Here is a 19,367-nt window from a genome sequence, read left to right as displayed (position 1 = left end):
CATCTGATGCAGAGAAAATGCTTGAGCACCATCAGAGCCAATTTTCAAAATACATAAATACCACATTTACAAAGAACAATCCAGGAATTCAAAAACAGGCCAATAGCGATTTACAACACCTTTGTCAAATGATTCTAATAATGAAAATTAGTCAAAACTTGACTAAATGTAAAAAGTGAAAATTCATCAATAAAAATGGAACTGCAACTAGCAAATGAGATGAAGATTGAAAAGAAACAAGCTTTCTAAAACTCAATAATTTCCTAGAATACTGAACAAGAATGCCCATTTGGTAAATCAAAACTTAGTCAAACAGACATGATCAAAACAAACAGAATCATCTAGTCATGCTTACACGGAGGAATAAGAAAATGTCTACCCTTTGTTACATTTCACATACACAATGTATACATGTTTGAATCCATGTTTGGAAATAGTGAATCAAACAATGCCAATGAAAAAAGATCTTTCACAGGAAAACGACTTTGCATGCTGGTTTTTAGCAAAATGTCATAAACTTCGTGGCATTGGCTGACCACAACTTTGCATGCAAACTATTATCTGACTCTTACACTTATCACAGTCGATACAATAACAACACGCTGACACTCAACAACAACAAAACAAAATCGCATCCTATTTGCATGCAGTGGTGTTTACAAAATTAATTCCCTCTTCCCACTTTGACAGAACAAAAAGCCAAATGAATGGAGTATGTTTGTTTATGGTCAACTCAAATACAATTTTCAGACAAACCTGAAGCAGTTTTGCAGCAGCAGTTAAGGCAAAATAAGCGAGCCAGGTTGATGCATAAAGTACACACTCAGCCACAATAAAATGTAATCCTCTGACAGACTGCTGCACTTTCTGTACAATCTGACAGGTTGCTGTTACATGTACGCTTAAATGAAAATGTCTTTTCTCTTACTGACTTCAGAATGTCACAAACGTTGTCATAGTTTAAACAATACAAAACGGAACAACCGCTTTGCTGCTGCGCGTGTAAGCTGACTGTAATAGGAGTATTAGCTGGCGTAATCCTAAATGTGTGTGAACCAGCATGCGCTTTCCTCAACTTCCTCCTCCTCCCCCACAAGGAACTAATGAGGGTAATCTGCAACAGATCAACCAACTAGCTGTCAGCTTCTGTGTGTGTGTGTGTGTGTGTGTGTGTGTGTGTGTGTGTGTGTGTGTGTGTGTGTGTGTGTGTGTGTGTGTGTGTGTGTGTATTTGTGTGTGTGTGTGTTTGTGTGTGTGTGTTTATTTGTGTGTGTGTGTGTGTGTGTGTGTGTGTGTGTGTGTGTGTGTGTGTGTGTGTGTGTCTGTGTGTCTGTGTGTGCATAGGTGTCTGTGTGTCTGTCTTCCTATGTGTTAGTGCACAGTTTTGTGTGAGCATCAGTGTGTCTTCTTTATTTATTAATCGTTTATCTAATGTTTATTCTTGTTCTTGTGGTCCTCAATGTTTTCTATCAGTCAGTTCTTTTGTACAAACCAGCAGTATTATACTGACTCTTTGCTAAACCATGTTAAAACAAAGGGAAACAAGTCGCGTAAGGCGAAAATACAATATTTAGTCAAGTAGCTGTCGAACTCACAGAATGAAACTGAACGCAACGCAACGCAGCAAGACCGTATACTCGTAGCATCGTCACTCCACCGCCCGTGGCAAAGGCAGTGCACGTGGAATTGACAAGAAGAGCGGGGTATTCGTTGCGCTGAGAAGGATAGCACGCTTTTCTGTACCTCTCTTCGTTTTAACTTTCTGAGCGTGTTTTTAATCCAAACATATCATATCTATATATTTTTGGAATCAGGAACCGACAAGGAATAAGATGAAAGTGTTTTTAAATTGATTTCGAAAAAAAAAATTTGATAATAATTTTTATATATTTAATTTTCAGAGCTTGTTTTTAATCCGAATATAGCATATTTACATGTTTTTGGAATCAGCAAATGATGGAGAATAAGATAAACGTAAATTTGGATCGTTTTATAAATTTTTATTTTTTTTTACAATTTTCAGATTTTAATGACCAAAGTCATTAATTAATTTTTAAGCCACCAAGCTGAAATGCAATACCGAACCCCGGGCTTCGTCGAAGAGTACTTGACCAAAATTTCAACCAATTTGGTTGAAAAATGAGGGCGTGACAGTGCCGCCTCAACTTTCACGAAAAGCCGGATATGACGTCATCAAAGACATTTATCAAAAAAATGAAAAAAACGTTCGGGGATTTCATACCCAGGAACTCTCATGTCAAATTTCATAAAGATCGGTCCAGTAGTTTAGTCTGAATCGCTCTACACACACACACACACGCACACACACACACACACACACGCACGCACATACACCACGACCCTCGTTTCGATTCCCCCTCGATGTTAAAATATTTAGTCAAAACTTGACTAAATATAAAAAAACTCCAAATAGAGTTAATATTATGCTTGAGCATTGGAGTAAAAATTGAAAAAAATGAAGGTGAATCCTGTGTTAAAACAAACCTTGCGGTCAAGAAGTAAGTGCACTTAGGTTAAAAACAATGTTATACATGACAGTTACACCGCTGCTTAAAGGCCCCCCCCCCCCCCCCACCCACCATTTGCAGAATTTCCTCTTGTCATCAGACCTTGTTTCCTTTGACCTTTCCTACCTAATGTCTGCATGTTTACCTCTGCTTTACAACACCCTCTTTGTTCAAACCTTACTTTGTCAGATTTAATAGGACAGTCTTACATACGGAACGTTGTACCACTGAAGTAAATTGATTTTATATTCTTAAAAAGTGAAACAAATAATAAACCAAAATAAAACAAAGAAGAAATCCAAATGAACTTCACACTCAGAGAGATATCTCAGAAAACAGTAACTGTGCATTCGAACAAGAGACATTTCTGCGTGCAGGGAACACAAGGGGCATGCAATATGAGCTGCTCATCTCTACTCAATATTTGTATTTTTTTTGACAAACATGCAGCCAACAATTCATAATGTACTGTGCAACCAATCAACAACCCTAACATATTTGATAATGAGTTGTTAGTGTTAGTATGGCAATGCTGTGTAAAAGATGAAAAAGTGCATTTTGAATTACAGACAATTTTACATGGCAATTTGCATGCTACTATTTTTGTCTACTGGTTTCACCTGTCTGTCTATCTGTCTGTCTTTCTTTCTTCTTCTCGTTTACTACATGTCTGTCTAACTGTCTGTGTCTGTCTACATGTCTGTTTCTCGCTCTCTTTTCTTACTTCATTCGTCTTTTTTTCACATATGAATTGTTTGCACACTGCAATTGTTTGTCAATCCTATTGATTCAAGATAATGATTACCAAAAATTCTGATGCACAAAGCAACAGAAAAATGAAAGGGTGTATTTAGTATCTGCCACCATTAAAGTTAAAATAACCACCAACATCTGCAGAGAAATGTATGCTAGAATATTATTTATCCTACATATGTACACGAGAGAGACACTCGTGAGATAATAATCGTTCAAATCACACGTGTGTATATCATGTAAATGAGGTCATGTCAAGCAAGTCTGGCAGGGACCTGTTTTTCCACTGCTTATGATGCCAAAGTCACCGAGACAAACATCATTCAGACCTGTTTACTTTAAACCCGAAGCAAGGGTACTCTCCCAAACAGTTGAGTGTATTTTTCAAAAGGTTGGTGTACTTTGCAAGCAAAGCCATATGGGCTAAGGAAAATGTACGCGTGGGTGCAACATGTTTGTGTAAGAATAGCATGTCTTGTGAACACCTTCAGAATTTAACTCCTTCCAATACAACAGGTATAAAACAATTTTATTTACCTGTCAGTTTGTAGCATTATAACCAGTGTCTTCCAAACAGATTAGTAATGAAAAGATGAACTTTGTGAAATAACATCTGCGGTTGACAGTGGCAAGTTCATTTTTACAATCATCTCAGAAAACATTGCTTCAGCACAGACAACAGCCTTTTCTTCTGGCAAGATTAGCTTTGCGGGAATGAACTTTATAATTCCTTGGCAGCTTTCAGCGGATTTCTTTGTAGCAACCTTGTCCAGGTGAGTTTTGGAACTGCAGTGTCGTTCGATGTCATATTTCCCGGCATAGGCAACGGAGAAATCTGATTCAGGCCTACAATACTTGCAGTGTGCATGACTGTTTCCCACAGTAGACTCCACAATTCCTGGCTCTTTCTTATATTTCTCCAAGAAAATGTGCTGTTTCTGCTGTTTATGACTTGGTACAGTCACCCGAAACTGGCAAAATTTTCTGCTTCATTTTGCCACGATTGTCCAGACGATCGCACGTGCCAACAACTGAACGAGGTTTCCACAGCTGAAGACTCCCTGTCAGGGTTATCTCCCTTAAACCGAAACCGGTATCAGTTGTACCATCCCGTAATCAGCACACCAACACCGGAAAACGTATTCTAGACTTTTTCTTAGTCGTATTTTGTGCGTGTGTCGCGTATTGTCGTACCGATAATAATTTGGCGTACAAAATACGCCCAAATCGTACTGGTAAACAGGCCTGGTCATTATAGAAAAAAAAATTATGCGCTCGCTAATTACCCTTGATCAATTTTTAGAACTAACACGTCACGCCACACTTTCAGGGTGACGTTTCTTTACTTTGACGTAATAGATTGCACGAGGCTTTAGAAGAGATCGAGGTTCCAAAACAAGCGTCTTCAAGTTAGCTGCCTCGACTGCAGGACATTTTCAGTAAAATACGCGTAAGTACAGTATGTAGGATAAACATAATACTACATGGCTTGCTGTGTCGTTCCAGATTTACACTCGTTGCTTTTTCAAATAGTGAAAAGCTCGCTTTCGCTCGCAGTTCAATATTTTAAAAAACAACTCGTGTAAATCTGGTACGACACAGCAAGCCATGTAGTATTCTCTATGTACGACGCAGTTATTGATTACAAGGTAATCCTCAGGCATGCCCAGATCATGCTGTATATAAAGGAGAGCAGAAGTTATCTTGCGACTACAGGTATCCATTATTAGCTTTGTTATGTCTGGTTAGTACTCAGATGGAATGAAAGTTGAGTTTTCAAAATCAGAAAAAAATGGCTTGGTATTCAAATTACCCTCACATGATGAGATGTTTGAAACAGTTTATTTCCCTTTCGGGTTGTTTTTCAGAATTCAGGAAATCTGTCATGAAAGAGCTTTAATCAGGATTTCCTGATGGGAACTTTCATCAGATACTGAGTTTTCGCTAACAGACGCTTATATCTGGGCTGTCTACCTCTCTACTTGTGGAAGAATCGTTGCATTACAATGACACAATCAAGAAACTATCATACAGATTAAAAAATACACAACCTATAGCACTAGTCTAGGGCTCTCCTATCCGTGAAAACTACTCCCACGACAGTGCGACTAAACCCTCTGAGGAATAGAAAAAGTAGATACAGAGCTAGGAAAGAGAATAAAGAAGAACAACTTACGTCCTGGCCCTTGCTGTGAGAACCCCCCGGGGTTGTAGCCTGCAGGGTAGCCTCCATGGGGCGCCGGTGGGGGAGGTCCTGAAAACAACATAACTATCACTGCTGCAAACACATTCAAGAAGAAACAGTATACACAGCTCTTATTTCTGAAAACAACACACACAAGAAGATAGAGTCTACATAACTATCAGTATCACTGCTGTAAGCAACACAGAAGATACAGACTACATGTATAACAATGAAACAGTCTACACAGTTCTCACTACACATCACATACAGTCTACATAACTCAAACTACTGTAAACAACACACACAAGAAGCCAAATCTACATAACTCAAACTACTGTAAACAACACACACAAGAAGCCAAATCTACATAACTCAAACTGCTGTAAACAACACACACAAGAAGCCAAATCTACATAACTCAAACTACTGTAAACAACACACACAAGAAGCCAAATCTACAACTCAAACTACTGTAAACAACATACACAAGAAGATAAAATCTACATAACTCTCACTGTTGAAAACACATACACAAGAAGACGAAGTCCACATAACTCTCACTGCTGTAAAGACACACACTAGAAGACAAAGTCCACATAACTCTCACTGCTGTAAACACACACACACAAGAAGATGCAAGAGTCTACATGACTGTCACTGCTGTAAACACACACAAGAACATAACTTTTACATAACTCTCACTGGTGAAGACACACACACACAAGATACAGTCTACACAACTCTTCAGGCATGGGAATTGAAAAAAGTAAAAAAGGCTGAACATTTGTAAGTAAACTTAAAGTCGACGGCGCAAAGCGCCTAGCCTTACTAGGGGGGTTCCGGGGGCATGCAATCCCCCCCCCGAAAAAAATTCTCCAAAGAACCCAAATTGTGCAATTTGGTGTCATCTGAGCTCCAAGTTTGCCATTAAGTTCAGTTCTCAGAACCATTTTTGCCTCCCCCACTTATTTTTTCGGCGGACACTGAAGCTTTTTCGGCGGAACAACAACAAAAAATCGGCGGAAATTTGCTTTTCGGCGGACAATTCCCATGCCTGAACTCTTACTTCTCTAAACAACACACACAACAAAACAGTAGATCTACATAGCTCTCAGACAGAATTATGTAAACCATGGTGTCTCTAACTCTAAGAAATAATGAATTAATACAACAGTCAAATAAGAAAGGCACAGTCTCCAAAAGTGTTTAGTTTCTAAGCCAGACCTGTTTACCCCCATAAGTGTTTTGGAGTAATGCTCAGCCCCAAAAATAGTAATCCTGGCACAAAAATAGTAATCATCATATCCAGCATTCGTCGCCAATTACAACACCGCGGCACATGACAACTGTGTCTGCGAAACGCAATCATGCACATATATCCAGGCATGGTACTGAAGGAATGGCAGTTTCAGCTGAAATAAAGCCGGGGGTCCAGGGGGCCGCTGAGGCCCCCTTGCGGGGTCAAGGGGCAGCGCCCCTATGTGGGGGTCAGGGGGCAACGCCCCCTGAAGCTGACGACTTTTTACTAATTCAAATGTGTTTAGTGCCCTCTCCTTGAAGCTGAGAGGGATATAAGTGAAAGATAACAAGGCTTGAGTAAGAAAAAATAATAATCTCAAGTCAATCAGCCGATTTTTTTATTTTTTTTTTTTTTCTTCGGATTTTCGTTTTTGGCGGATTTCCGCCGATCGGCGGAAGAGTACCATGCCTGATATCCATCATTTACAAACAAAACACATCAGTCAGTTTTTGTAGTCATCATAATTTCAAAGAAGATCACATCAAAAGCACATGCATATCACTGATTCTTTTTCTTTTGCTCGTAGTAGGCCTTTTTCAGTGTGTCAAGCGCTTCTCTACTGTACTTGCGCTTGCCGAATGAGTGAGGGCGAGACTTCACCACTAGAATAAGGCTCTCCAGCGTCTCATCAGACAGACATGATCTCTGGTCAGTCCTGTGCTTTTTCACCCCATTTTGCCATTGAAAAAAAAAGACAAACATGTAAATTGATAAAAAAAAATAAAAAAAAATTTATTATTTTTATTTTAATTTTTTTATTTATGAAAATCGTAGTTTTGACACGGATAGCGTAATGGCGTATTTTTTGCAGAAAATCGTAACAAATTACGCCAAAATCGTAAGGGTAAACAGGTCTGCTAAGCTGAACATCCATTATGTTTTTGAAAGTGCAGACTATTGGCAATATCTCTGTTATGACAAACAACACTGATTAAACCAAAAAATGTCTTTCGACTCGTGCATGCCATCTTGATGTAGAGATTCAATTGCTTACCCATTCAGCTAACTTCCTTTCTTCTTTGTTTCATAATTATTGGTATGTCAACCCACTTTAAAGACCATTAGGTCAGCATACTTATCAATTCAATGTTTTGTTTTGTCTATAATTAAATGTTTCATCATCCAACTTTTTTGTGTGGATGTTCTGAAATAAACAGACTTCTCTTCTTGACCCTCTCTTCCAAGGTGGAACCCCTGACGTCAAAAGAACTGTTCGTTGCCATCATAATGGCATGCAATTAATGGCGTCACGTACAAAAGTTCTGTCACTTCAATCAATCAATCAATCAATGAGTCTTATATCGCGCATATTCCGTGGGTACAGTTCTAGGCGCTCTGCAGTGATGCCGTATCAGATGAAATTTTATACGGCCAGTAGATTGCAGCCATTTCGGCGCATATTTACCTTTCACGGCCTATTATTCCAAGTCACACGGGTATAGGTAGACAATTATTAACTGTGCCTAAGCAATTTTGCCAGGAAAGACCCTTTTGTCAATCGTGGGATCTTTAACGTGCACACCCAATGTAGTGTACACGGGGGGAGGTTCGGACACCGAAGAGAGTCTGCACACAAAGTTGACTCTGTGAAATAAATTTCCGCCGATCCTGGGATCGAACTCACGCTGACAGCGGCCAACTGAATACAAATCCAGCGCGCTACCAACTGAGCTATATCCCCGCCCACTTCTTCTGCATGTCTCCAAGGAACCAACAAAGAAGTTGGAGAACAAAGTTTGTCTCAGTGACTTTGTCACGTCACTACCAGCAGCAGAACATTATTTGCAAGATCAAGACCAGGCTGTGTGCATGTATTGCCGTATCGTACAGTGGAAGACCCCTTTTGAGACCCCCCAATTTAAGACTTCCTCCATTTTAAGACCTTGCTTTTTTCACATTATCTTTTCATAAGCTCTGTAAATTTACCTCCATTTTAAGACTCCCTCCTTTTTAAGACCTAATTTTCTCCCCCGAAAGCAGTGTATGGCACTGCCTGAATGGTGGGATTAAAACGGTCATACACGTAAAAACCCACTCATGCAAAAAACACGAGTGAACGTGGGAAGAAGGAGAAGGAGAAGGAGAATAAGAAGACCTGATTTTCTCAGATTGTTGAAGGAGTCCAAAGAGGGAGTTTCACTGTATATATCAAAACACTAAGGCTAGGAATAAGCATACAGAGAGCTCCAACAATATCACAGCAGTCTCACCCTGTCCCTGGGGATAGCCTCCCACGTAGGGCTGTTGGCCAGGGGCGCCGTATGGTGCGGCAGCACCGGGATAGGCTGGCTGGGGAGGAGCATGGCCTGGGTAGCCAGTGGCTGCAGGGTAGCCTCCGGCAGCAGGGTAGCCTCCGGGTGCAGGATACCCCCCGGGAGCTCCGTACGCTCCCTGAGGGGCACCGTGGGCACCGTATGGGGCACCGTGTGGAGCGCCGTGGGGCATGTGTCCGTGCTTCCCTCCGTGTCCGTGGGATGAATAACCCCATGGCTGCAAATGTCAATCATGATCAGTGTCAAATCTTGCTGTACTTCTAGAGTGTGTGAAGTAGACACAGTACACTCAAAGTTAGCTGCAAATACCCAGTCTTTTTGTGACACATGTAAAAGTAATCAGAACGCATGGTACAAAAGGTTGTTTACTGGTCTTTACCTCTTCAATAACAAAAGTATGAGACAGAAAATTACAGTCCACAACAAAAACTGTCGCAGCACGATAGGGATAAAAGCTGAGTTTTTAAAATAAGGAAAATATGGCTTGGGCGTCAGTTTACCTTCATAGGCATAGATTTTTCTCACATTTTCCCTTCTTGCTGAGAAAATTCAGGAAATAGTCTTTCCAATCAGGATTTGATTACTACCTGAAGGGAATGTTCATCCGTGTATGAGTGTCAAACCAAGCTCTATTTCTGAAGTGTGTCAATACAAGAAGACGCTCAAAGACAACTAAAATGCTTATGGTGATAACCAAAACAAATGGAGAAAAAAAAAGTTTTCTTTCTTTCTTTTTTTTCTGAGCAAATGAAATAAAAGACAACTTTTTTTTAAAGTGCCTAGTAGTCAATAACAAAATCTGCTACAGCAAGATAAATCTATGCCTGTGAGACTCATATTCATAAGCAACACATCCACTAAATTCCGTAATCTAAAATCTAAAAGCATAGTCTCTGATTAACATTTCTAACTATTTTCTTAACAGGCTAACAGAACATTACAAAAAAAAGAACTTACCGGAACTGTGCCAGGAGGAATCATGCCCTGCAAACCAACAAACATAATTATTTCAGTCATTGCAACCAATTATGACTCACAAGAATGAAGGTTCAAACAGGAACAGCTTGGGTGAGATAATCAATCAAAGTAGCACACACATACAACACTGTTTTACAGTCATCCTCAATCATTATTTATTTGTTTTAAAATGTCCATCGCTGTTTCTATGCTGGAGCTCAATTTACCTGTACACCAAAAGGACATTTGGGTTTTGTTTCACAGTCTATTATTTTTTTTAATTTTTATAGAGAATGACATTTTCCATAATATGTTTCACAGCTTACAGTTACTTGTCATCAACATGAAACCACGTGTGTGCTTCACAGCCCCAGCCCCTGTAACAAGCAACAGCAGCCAACAGCAAGAAATAAACTAACTCTTACTTCAAAGTTAAACACACACACAAATCTTCTTCTTCTTCTTCTTTGTTCATAGGCTTAGACTCCCACGTTTACTCATGTTTTTAGCACGAGTAGATTTGTACGTGTATGACCGTTTTTACCCCGCCATTCAGGCAGCATACGCAAAAACAAATCAAAAACAGCACCTTTTTCATTTGTTTCTTCCACTTTTTCCGCTCTTTCCTTTCATGTTTGGGGAGATGCTTCCACTCATCGTCTGATGAATCTGAACTGCTGGAAGAGGATGATTTCCCTCCGTGCTTGTGCTTCTTGTGCTTTCCCATGTTTGCCTGATGGTGATACATGACACACTATTAACAAGGCTGAAAACTTGACACAAGTTGGTTTGAGAAACAAATTTAGACTTTTACACCAGTGGAAAGAAAACACACCGACACTGAGAGGAACAAGTTGACAATGATGTGTAATGTCACGATCAGATAGCTTCAAAGGCTCAGAGCTGTGCACTGGTGCTAAAGTGCAAGTACACTGTCGCAATCTGGCTGATAAGGAATGAGTGGATTTTTTTTTAATGAGTGGATTCTTTTTGTTGTTGCCTGGAGAGACCAAGGTATGTAAGTTGAGTGTGTTTTGAAAAAGTGTACAAACAGTGACAGTATGATATGTGTCTATACAATCACACATATGTGATCAGTCTTGTTTAATCACTATCCAGTGTGTGTCATTGTGAGTGTGTGTCATTGTGAGTGTGTGTCATTGTGAGTGTGTGTCATTGTGAGTGTGTGTCATTGTGAGTGTGTGTCATTCACTCATTGTGAGTGTGTGCGTGTGTGTGTTGTGTGAGAGTCAGAGAGATAGAGAGAGAGAATTCAGAACTTTATTACATAAGAATAAAGGTTTTAATTAGGCTTAGCTAGTAATATTCCAACCTGTCCTTGGAACATAAACAGAGAATAATTGTAAACGTATGCAAAAGACTGCACGCGCGCACACACACACACATGCATGCAAACACACACACACATACACAAACTCACACACGCTTACAGTTACACACACACACACACACACACCCACCCATATACAGAGAGAGAGAGAGAGAGAAAGAGACAGAGACAGAGAGAGAGACAGAGAGAGAGAGAGAGAGGAAAAGTTATCACTGCTGATAAGGTGAAAGGGATTAGCTTGTGAACATTGCAATTCTTATTCAGCAAACAGCAAGATAAGAAGCAAGGACCAAGGCGAGACTTAATGGCAGGATTCAAACATGGGAGGGTTCAAATCAGCTAGAACATGACCCAGTTTTGGTTTGTGTGGGCATGGGTGTGTGGGTGCATGTGCTATATATATGCTTCACTTTGTGTCTGCCTTTGATAGTTTTGACCAGGGGTGGCCAAATCGTCCTCCCGGTCACCAGGATAGAAACCGCCTGGCAACTCGCCCGGCTGGCCAGTGAACATTCTGGTCAAATGCAACACTTTTGGTTGTAATATCGAGTTTCAAATCAGATGCAGCAGGTTTTGTATGTATCGGACCAGCAACATTTCTGGCAGGCTAGGGATTTTCTTGCAGTTACGCGCCCGGCTGGCGAGTTAACATTTTGGAATTTGGCCATGCCTTTCGACGTACTCTTAATTGCATTTTGTGCCCACATTTCCCAGGGGTGTGTGTGCGTGTGTGTGTGTTTGTGCAAATGTGTGAGTGTGTGTGTGTTACTGGGAGTGTGTCAAGGTGGTGGACAGCTATGTAAATTTACTTAGTTAATAGTTATAGTAATATTAATATTCACCTTAGTTTGTGTGCAGTAGGTATATACTATTTACTAATTATCTTAAACAATTCTGACAGTGTAAGGGAAACCAGTACAATCCAGTTTTGCAACACCTGTTTAAATAGCGACGCAATACAAAACTGAGCCTTTCAGTTCGTGACACCGGTATGATACTATTCATGACTCACTGGCTTCAAATATTGTGCAAGACTCATGTCAATGCATGCCCCACCCCTTAGATTAGAAATCAGGCAAAGAAAACAATAAGCTCGAATAACAAGTGAAGAAACCCTTAAGGCCTTATTGACTCTTTAAAAAGATACGAATATTATTCATTCCTTGAGCTCTTTACATTGTGGCATTTGTGCATTCCTGCACCTTATCGCGAGTTCCTAGCCGTTCAACTGGGATTTCTCTTGCAACACAAATTCGTCTGCATCATTGTATGCTCTCCGTGAAATACAGTTTTTAATCGGTACATATGCATTTGAAATTAAGAAAAGCATAATTTAACCGATACCCAAAACAACAAAAAGTATGCTCACAAATCTGTCCTGTGTCCGGAAACTAGACTTGTTTGGGTGTTACCTTCCCTCTGCGTCTTCGTGGATCCCGTTGGCCTCGTTTTCAAAGCGGAAGTAGTGTGTACCACATGTGTTGCAGACACACGTGTGAAAACAAACCGAAGAAGACAGCTTCAAGTGGTGAAACAAAGAATGAACAGATAAAATGGCTCCAATCAAAACAAAGTAAGTTAGGTAATCTGGTAATCTAGTAGTCAGCTTGCAGGAGAATCATAAATTCTACACAATGTTGAAACTCTTTGGAAAGTTGAAAGCGTGAGAGATCTTGATCTTGATACATTACGCCAACACTGGCAACAGGTCCTAAACTTGGGAATATTCGTAGAGTACAATCGTAGAGTTCTAACAATTCCTTTTTAACAGACAATTCCAAGATTCTAATGTACTAAGATCTGGATTTGGATGTATACGTTGCAGGGCCGATTAGGCATATGCGCAACGGGAAAGTTATTGTCTGTCGGTCATCTAGGCAGCCAAGATGATAACCCCTCTCTTTCTGTTTTATCAGTCAAACAGAGTACTTATAATGAGTTATGAAAATGACAGCCACTATAGTTCCTTTGCAAATGGGATGCATGTTTGGGGGGAAAAACAAGCTTTATTACAAGAAAAAAATGGTGTTCTTATTTTCAGTCTAGCCGTTTTGGACAAGTATGAAGCCTTTTACACAGGAGGAAGAATTCAGGTATGTATTGTATTTGGAATTTGTTTTCATGTATGATCATACAGAATCAATATGAGTATGATTATTTTTTCCAATAGTACTGGTAGTACCTGAAATTAGCTTATTACGACAACAGGCTGCTTCATCAAAATCTGTCACGAAGTGGTTTGCATGTGAAATAAATGTACGTGTTCTGCCCTATTGCACTGTCTCTACCCTTTTCACACCAAACACTTCAAAAACAGAATTTGGGAGGATGCAGGCTTATTATTTCCTCAACCCAAAAAATAACATACTTCTTCACTTCAAACACATCAATACAAATCAACTTTCGACACACAGTTCACACAACCTCTTAGCTTTCACTCAATGCATGTAAATACATATTATAAAATTACTTTCTCAAATATAGATTAACGCACAAAAGAAGGCACCGACAGACACTCACGAGTTAGAATCACGGCTCACTGCATGTCGCCAGTTCACTTCCTTGTATCACTGAATCCTCGTAGAATAATGAATTCCCACAACTCTCATTGTAGGTGCCAATAGACACCTTTCACCTTAGGTGCCAACACACACCTTTCACTGTAGGTGCCACACACACCTTTCACCGTAGGTGCCAACACACACCTTTCACTGTAGGTGCCACACACACCTTTCACCGTAGGTGCCAACACACACCTTTCACTGTAGGTGCCACACACACCTTTCACCGTAGGTGCCAACACACACCTTTCACTGTAGGTGCCAACAGACACCTTTCACCGTAGGTGCCAACACACACCTTTCACCGTAGGTGCCAACACACCCCTTTCACGTTTCTCCCCGAGAAACCCTTCCGCCATTTGCGAAAACAACCGTCGTCGGCTACGACCGGTATCGATGAAGACTCCACTCGTCTAGTCATCTGCGCCGATGTGGTCCCTTGCTCGCCACCATCGTCCCGCGCTTCTCCCGTGTAAGGCCCCTCCCTTACACGCCATGGAAATCCCTCATGGAAACTCCTAAAGAATTTAACCAAGTCTTAATATAACATTCTCTAAAACCATCTCTTCTTCCAAACGTTCATGTACCACTCATACATTCTCGTTCATTCCACGTTCACATTCCGTCCACATTCAATATCCAAACTAATACTTAATCTATGAATAACACTCCCCATACAAAGCATGACCGTCTTAAACATAACATAAATGCGTAGCAATTATGTTAAAGAAATTCCCCATGAAAAACCGTGATACAATTACATCAAGAATTCTCTCAAAGCTTCACACTAAGATTTGGTGCACTTTGTATACACTAACCTTTACACTCCAGCTATGTATTCCAACGTCAATAATATACAACATAGTAAATCATTTACCTTAAGAGACCCGTCTCTTGAAAGAGTACTTGTTCCCAGAACAAGTCTGACACGCGCCGACAACCTTCCCGGTTGAAAATCTCAAACGCTGTGTCGTTATTTACCCCAGACCGGCTACATGTCTCAAAACACTGCTCATCTCAAGCTAAAGCCAGTTTTGCGTGGAACGCACAAAACACGTGAATAACGCCAGTCCGGTCAGCTACGCATCGCCCTTCCCTCTACAACATTTAGGGAGGTTAAAAACACGACATGGTTTCACCTCGCAAATATGCTACTCAGAATTTCTTTTACAGTTTTAGAGATCTCATTCAACATTCATGAATTTCGAACAGTTATGTTGAGCTATGGGGTGATGTGATTTTATTCCTCAATAAGAAGACAGACATACAGAACCATTGACAATTAATTAACCTGCAACACCGGCCACCTCAGCTGTCACAGTTTCAGTGAAAATATGTTCTAGGCAGCCAATATCAAGTCTCATCTCTCGCCATCTCTAAAGTCCTCTTTACATTGGCCAATTCTCTTACCTTTAATCTACACAATAGACCCTATCGGTATTCCAAGCTCTCGTAATCTCTCGCAAACTTCAGAGCATAGCAAAGCATGCGGTACAGCGATCTCGTGCGAGCTGCACAAGCCAAGGTTCGAAGTTCTCGCGATGTTCAAAGCATAACTAAGAGCGTGTCTCGCGAGAGCTGCTCGGATACGAAAAAGGTCTATACACCAAACTTCTCGGGACAGAAACCTCGACTTAGCAAAGAATGTAACAGTAAAATGCATAATGTTGAAATCATTGCTATATTTCTACCATATATATATATGGCCCAAAGTCAGAATAGGTGTCCATTTTTGTGACATACAAAATCAATTTTAAAAATGAACATTTTCTTTGTTTTGAAAATAGAGATGTATTTTAGAGCATAAATACGCAAGGAACAGCTATGATTTAAGAAAACTCATGTTAGATCACTTCACAGATTCAGGTTTAAAAGTTTGCAGGAGTTCATAACTTCACACCGTCACAAAATTTAGACTTGTTAAATCATTGTTGCTACATGTATTGGGTCTGTTTTAGACATCTGAGCAAATTGCTACAGCAAATTACTTTGCATTTCAAGCAAGTTAAACTTGTTTTGGCCACGCATGATGCAGATGTGAACTCCATTAATGGGAAGTTCATAACTTCACATAATTTACTTTTATTGGTATAATAAATTTAATTTATACTGGCAGGAAACAATTTGTTTTGTTTTTTAATCTGAAAAAGATGAGCTGGAACATGAAGGTAATTTTTGAAGATGAAGTGTGGAGAAGATTTTTTGGTTATCTGTATTATTTATAGAAATTAATATTGTCACAATTTTTTCACAGCAAATATTGGCATAAAATGTGCTTGAAAAGTACCATCAAAAGGATTTCAATACACCAAAATGTTTGTCTGACTCAAAGAGTTGGCAGAAACTGAAAGTAGTTTTAGAATGTCCTAGGAGTTCATAACTTCACACCGTGACATCACAAACTATGGCTAATTCAAACCAAAGTAAGAAAGTGCATATGTCATCTTATTTTCTCTCCAGCTACTCTTTGTAATCAACATACAACTAAGTAATAAAAGTAAAACATTTGTGAAAACAAACGATAACAAAAATCATAAAATGTGAGCGTGCGCATAACTTCACAAGAATTTTTGTTATGTTGGTCTCTAGTACTGTTACTGTATAATATATTTGCAAAACAATGACAAACTGAGAACACAGAGTTATAGTATAGGCTAAAGCTGCACTTATATTACAAAATCAGATTTTAATTGCCAAAATAAAACAAATTGTTTGAAACTTGTGAAAGTTCATAACTTCACATCAATCACACATTTATACTAAAATAACTAACTAAAGTCTCTTGCAAATAATTCTAAACAACTTAATGATTTACTTAACCAAACTCAGTCATGAAAACTGTTACCGAAATCATTATTTAGTTAGTGTTTATGTCAGCTGACTGTGTGTTCATAACTTCACATCATTTATTTAACTGAAAAAGCTACGTACTAAAATCTGCTGGTAAATTAAAATAAAAATGACATCAAACTGTAACAGCCTACTCTGGAGAAGAGCAGCACATCATTTGAGGTAGTGATTTAGTGTAGTAAATTAATTATTGTGTATAAATCATACTCATGGCATGTGTTCATAACTTCACACCGTGGGGCTGAGGGTCAGTTGATGTGAAGTTATGTACACCGTGCAGTCAACCCAGATTCATGCTGGAATTATCAAAATGTAATTTTGAGGGTTGATATTCAGAAAACTTCTCACAAAATGTCCAGATAAAGTCAAATGTACTCTTTTGCTATTAACAAGGCATTATTTTAAACACGCCCTTGAAAAATGAGCTTGAGTTATGTGAAGTTATGAACTTCATGACAAAACGGCTAAGTACTTCAGAAAGAAACAGTCAGCAGCCAGTAGATTCTTTTTGTGATGAAAATCATGGTACAGTGTAATTTGGAAACTGAAAATAGTCATTTTACATATATTTTGGGTTTTGACATGAGTTAGTAACTCTCACATAAAAATAGTGCGCAAGACACAGAGAAAATGGCTAACTAAAGCATACTGCTTGACTTTAGTGACAAAAATTGCTTAGTATCTAAATCTAATGTACTTTTATATGCAAAATTGCTGTTCCACTACAACCTTAACTTTCATGGCTAGCATTTAAGGACAAAAAACACTCTCAGTGGAGGTAGTAGGAAAGTTCATAACTTTCTCACAAGAATTTTTTATTTCTCAATTACTCAAACACCAATGAATGAACTTGATGCAAACTTTCAGTGTGACTGCTGCTAGTGGATCCAAATGCATTACAAAGCTAGGTGTTCCCCAACCAGTCAATTTACTCTTTTTATAAGGCAAAAGGTTGGAAAGTTCATAACTCTTTTTTCACAAGAAAATCTGCACGTAAACTTCAAACTACTTTTGAACATGCAAAAACAAGTCAAACAACCCTTTTTATGTTTTATACCTCTGCAAAACATACTGTAAAATACTTTTTTACAAAAATATATCAGGTTTCAATCTTTAATTATTATTTAGAGCTGATCAGTGAACAAAAATGAAGTCTTACGGAAATAGTTATGAACTTTCTGTGAAATTTTGTCTCCCCATTTTCTGCAGGCTCACTGACAAAATTCAAAAACTTTGCTTTGTCAAAGGTACATTTGAGTTTTACTGGCTCAGTGAAAAGTCATTCATGACATTCTGTCCCATAAATATGACAGAGTAGACCATGTTTCAATATGCTGTAAGGTCATGTCACAAAAAATGGCCAAAATGTAGTGCTGCTGACTTCAGATAATGGCGACATTTTCATTAAAAACAACTGAGCACACAATGTTTCTCTAGGTGTGTACTTCATACTTTTTTTTACACGTCTCATTAATCTTTACAAGGATTTTATTTTTCTTTGATGTACAAATCAGGTTAGAGCCAAGGTTGCACAGCTATTTCAGCTGTGGACACCATTTCAGACTTAAGGCCATATATATATTGCAACTGATAAGCACATTATGTGATCTTTCGATTTTATTTATTTTAATTTATTTGTTGCATATTTATTTGAATGTGTTTGTTGCTTGTGTGTATTTACCCAGGTCAGCAGCGATGGATGTTTCATGTTCTGTGGGTATGGACAGAAGGTCAAAGTTATGGACCTCCAGACTGGCAAGATCAAATGCGCCATTGGTCAGGTAATAACGCAAACAGGTATCAAGGGTTTGTGTGTTTGAATGATTTTGTTTGTCCAAATTAGTAGCATGAACAATTAAAATTTCACTGAGCGTGTGTTTCAGATGATGCCATCAAAAGATAAGCCTGTATTGAGAGTTTCAATATATATATATATGTTTATTAAATTATTGTAAAGTACCCAAAATGGTTGTTTTATGCCATTAATTTTTAATCAATCACACAAAACAAGACTAAAGTTTCAGTTTCAAATCAGCCTTGCTAAATATTTTGGGATTTCAGGGAAAATTTCAAAGCTTTTGTGAAATCTTTGTTTTATTACTTGGTCATGTAAATGATTTGCCTGAATCCCTGTTTGTTTGTTTTTGCAGGAGGATGAAGAAATTACCTCATTCTGCATTAATCCTGATGACCAGGTGAGCTCTACAGATTTACTTTACTGAAGAAAAAGATTCTGATTTGCTGTCACTAAATTTTGAAAGTGCTCTTTCTTCTATTTTATCCAAAATATTCTCAGATGTTGATGTTTTTGACTGATATATCAAACTTAAAGATTAATATTGATTTTATTGGGCATGAGCCAAAGTGATTAATTCAACAAAATATTTCGCAAAATGTATTTTCTTGACTCATACGTCAAAGTGACAGATCAATTTCATTTTTATTGGGCATAGACCAAAGTGATACATCAAGGATCACACAGCTAAGAAGATACAATGCAGACCTGTTTACCCTTACGATTTTGGCGTAATTTATTACGATTTTCTGCAAAAAATACGCCATTCCGCTATCCGTGTCAAGACTACGCTTTTCATAAATAAAAAACAGTA

The 19,367-nt window shown here is 38.8% G+C and overlaps 2 protein-coding genes across 2 annotated transcripts in view; one reads left to right on the top strand and one right to left on the bottom strand.

Moving 5' to 3' along the window:
• Positions 1–12,822, bottom strand: part of LOC138958140 (annexin-B12-like) — a 28,806-nt gene extending 15,984 nt beyond the window's left edge. The window contains exons 1-5 of the mRNA XM_070329219.1: positions 12,717–12,822; positions 10,586–10,729; positions 9,997–10,023; positions 8,977–9,256; positions 5,458–5,535 (exon numbers count right to left, since the gene is read on the bottom strand). Of these exons, the coding sequence (XP_070185320.1) occupies positions 5,458–5,535; positions 8,977–9,256; positions 9,997–10,023; positions 10,586–10,723 (523 nt within the window). The 5' untranslated portion in view covers positions 10,724–10,729; positions 12,717–12,822. The remainder of the gene's footprint in view (positions 1–5,457; positions 5,536–8,976; positions 9,257–9,996; positions 10,024–10,585; positions 10,730–12,716) is intronic.
• The window catches only part of LOC138958139 (transducin beta-like protein 3), a 30,229-nt gene continuing 23,647 nt past the window's right edge, over positions 12,786–19,367 (top strand). Inside the window, exons 1-4 of the mRNA XM_070329218.1 lie at positions 12,786–12,920; positions 13,389–13,440; positions 18,444–18,539; positions 18,909–18,953. Of these exons, the coding sequence (XP_070185319.1) occupies positions 12,901–12,920; positions 13,389–13,440; positions 18,444–18,539; positions 18,909–18,953 (213 nt within the window). The 5' untranslated portion in view covers positions 12,786–12,900. The remainder of the gene's footprint in view (positions 12,921–13,388; positions 13,441–18,443; positions 18,540–18,908; positions 18,954–19,367) is intronic.

This window comes from Littorina saxatilis, linkage group LG2 (genome assembly GCF_037325665.1).
Source record: "Littorina saxatilis isolate snail1 linkage group LG2, US_GU_Lsax_2.0, whole genome shotgun sequence".
Taxonomy (NCBI): Eukaryota; Metazoa; Mollusca; class Gastropoda; order Littorinimorpha; family Littorinidae; genus Littorina; species Littorina saxatilis.
The sequence above is the reverse complement of the archived record's forward strand: the minus strand, read 5'-3'. Positions and strand labels throughout refer to the sequence as shown.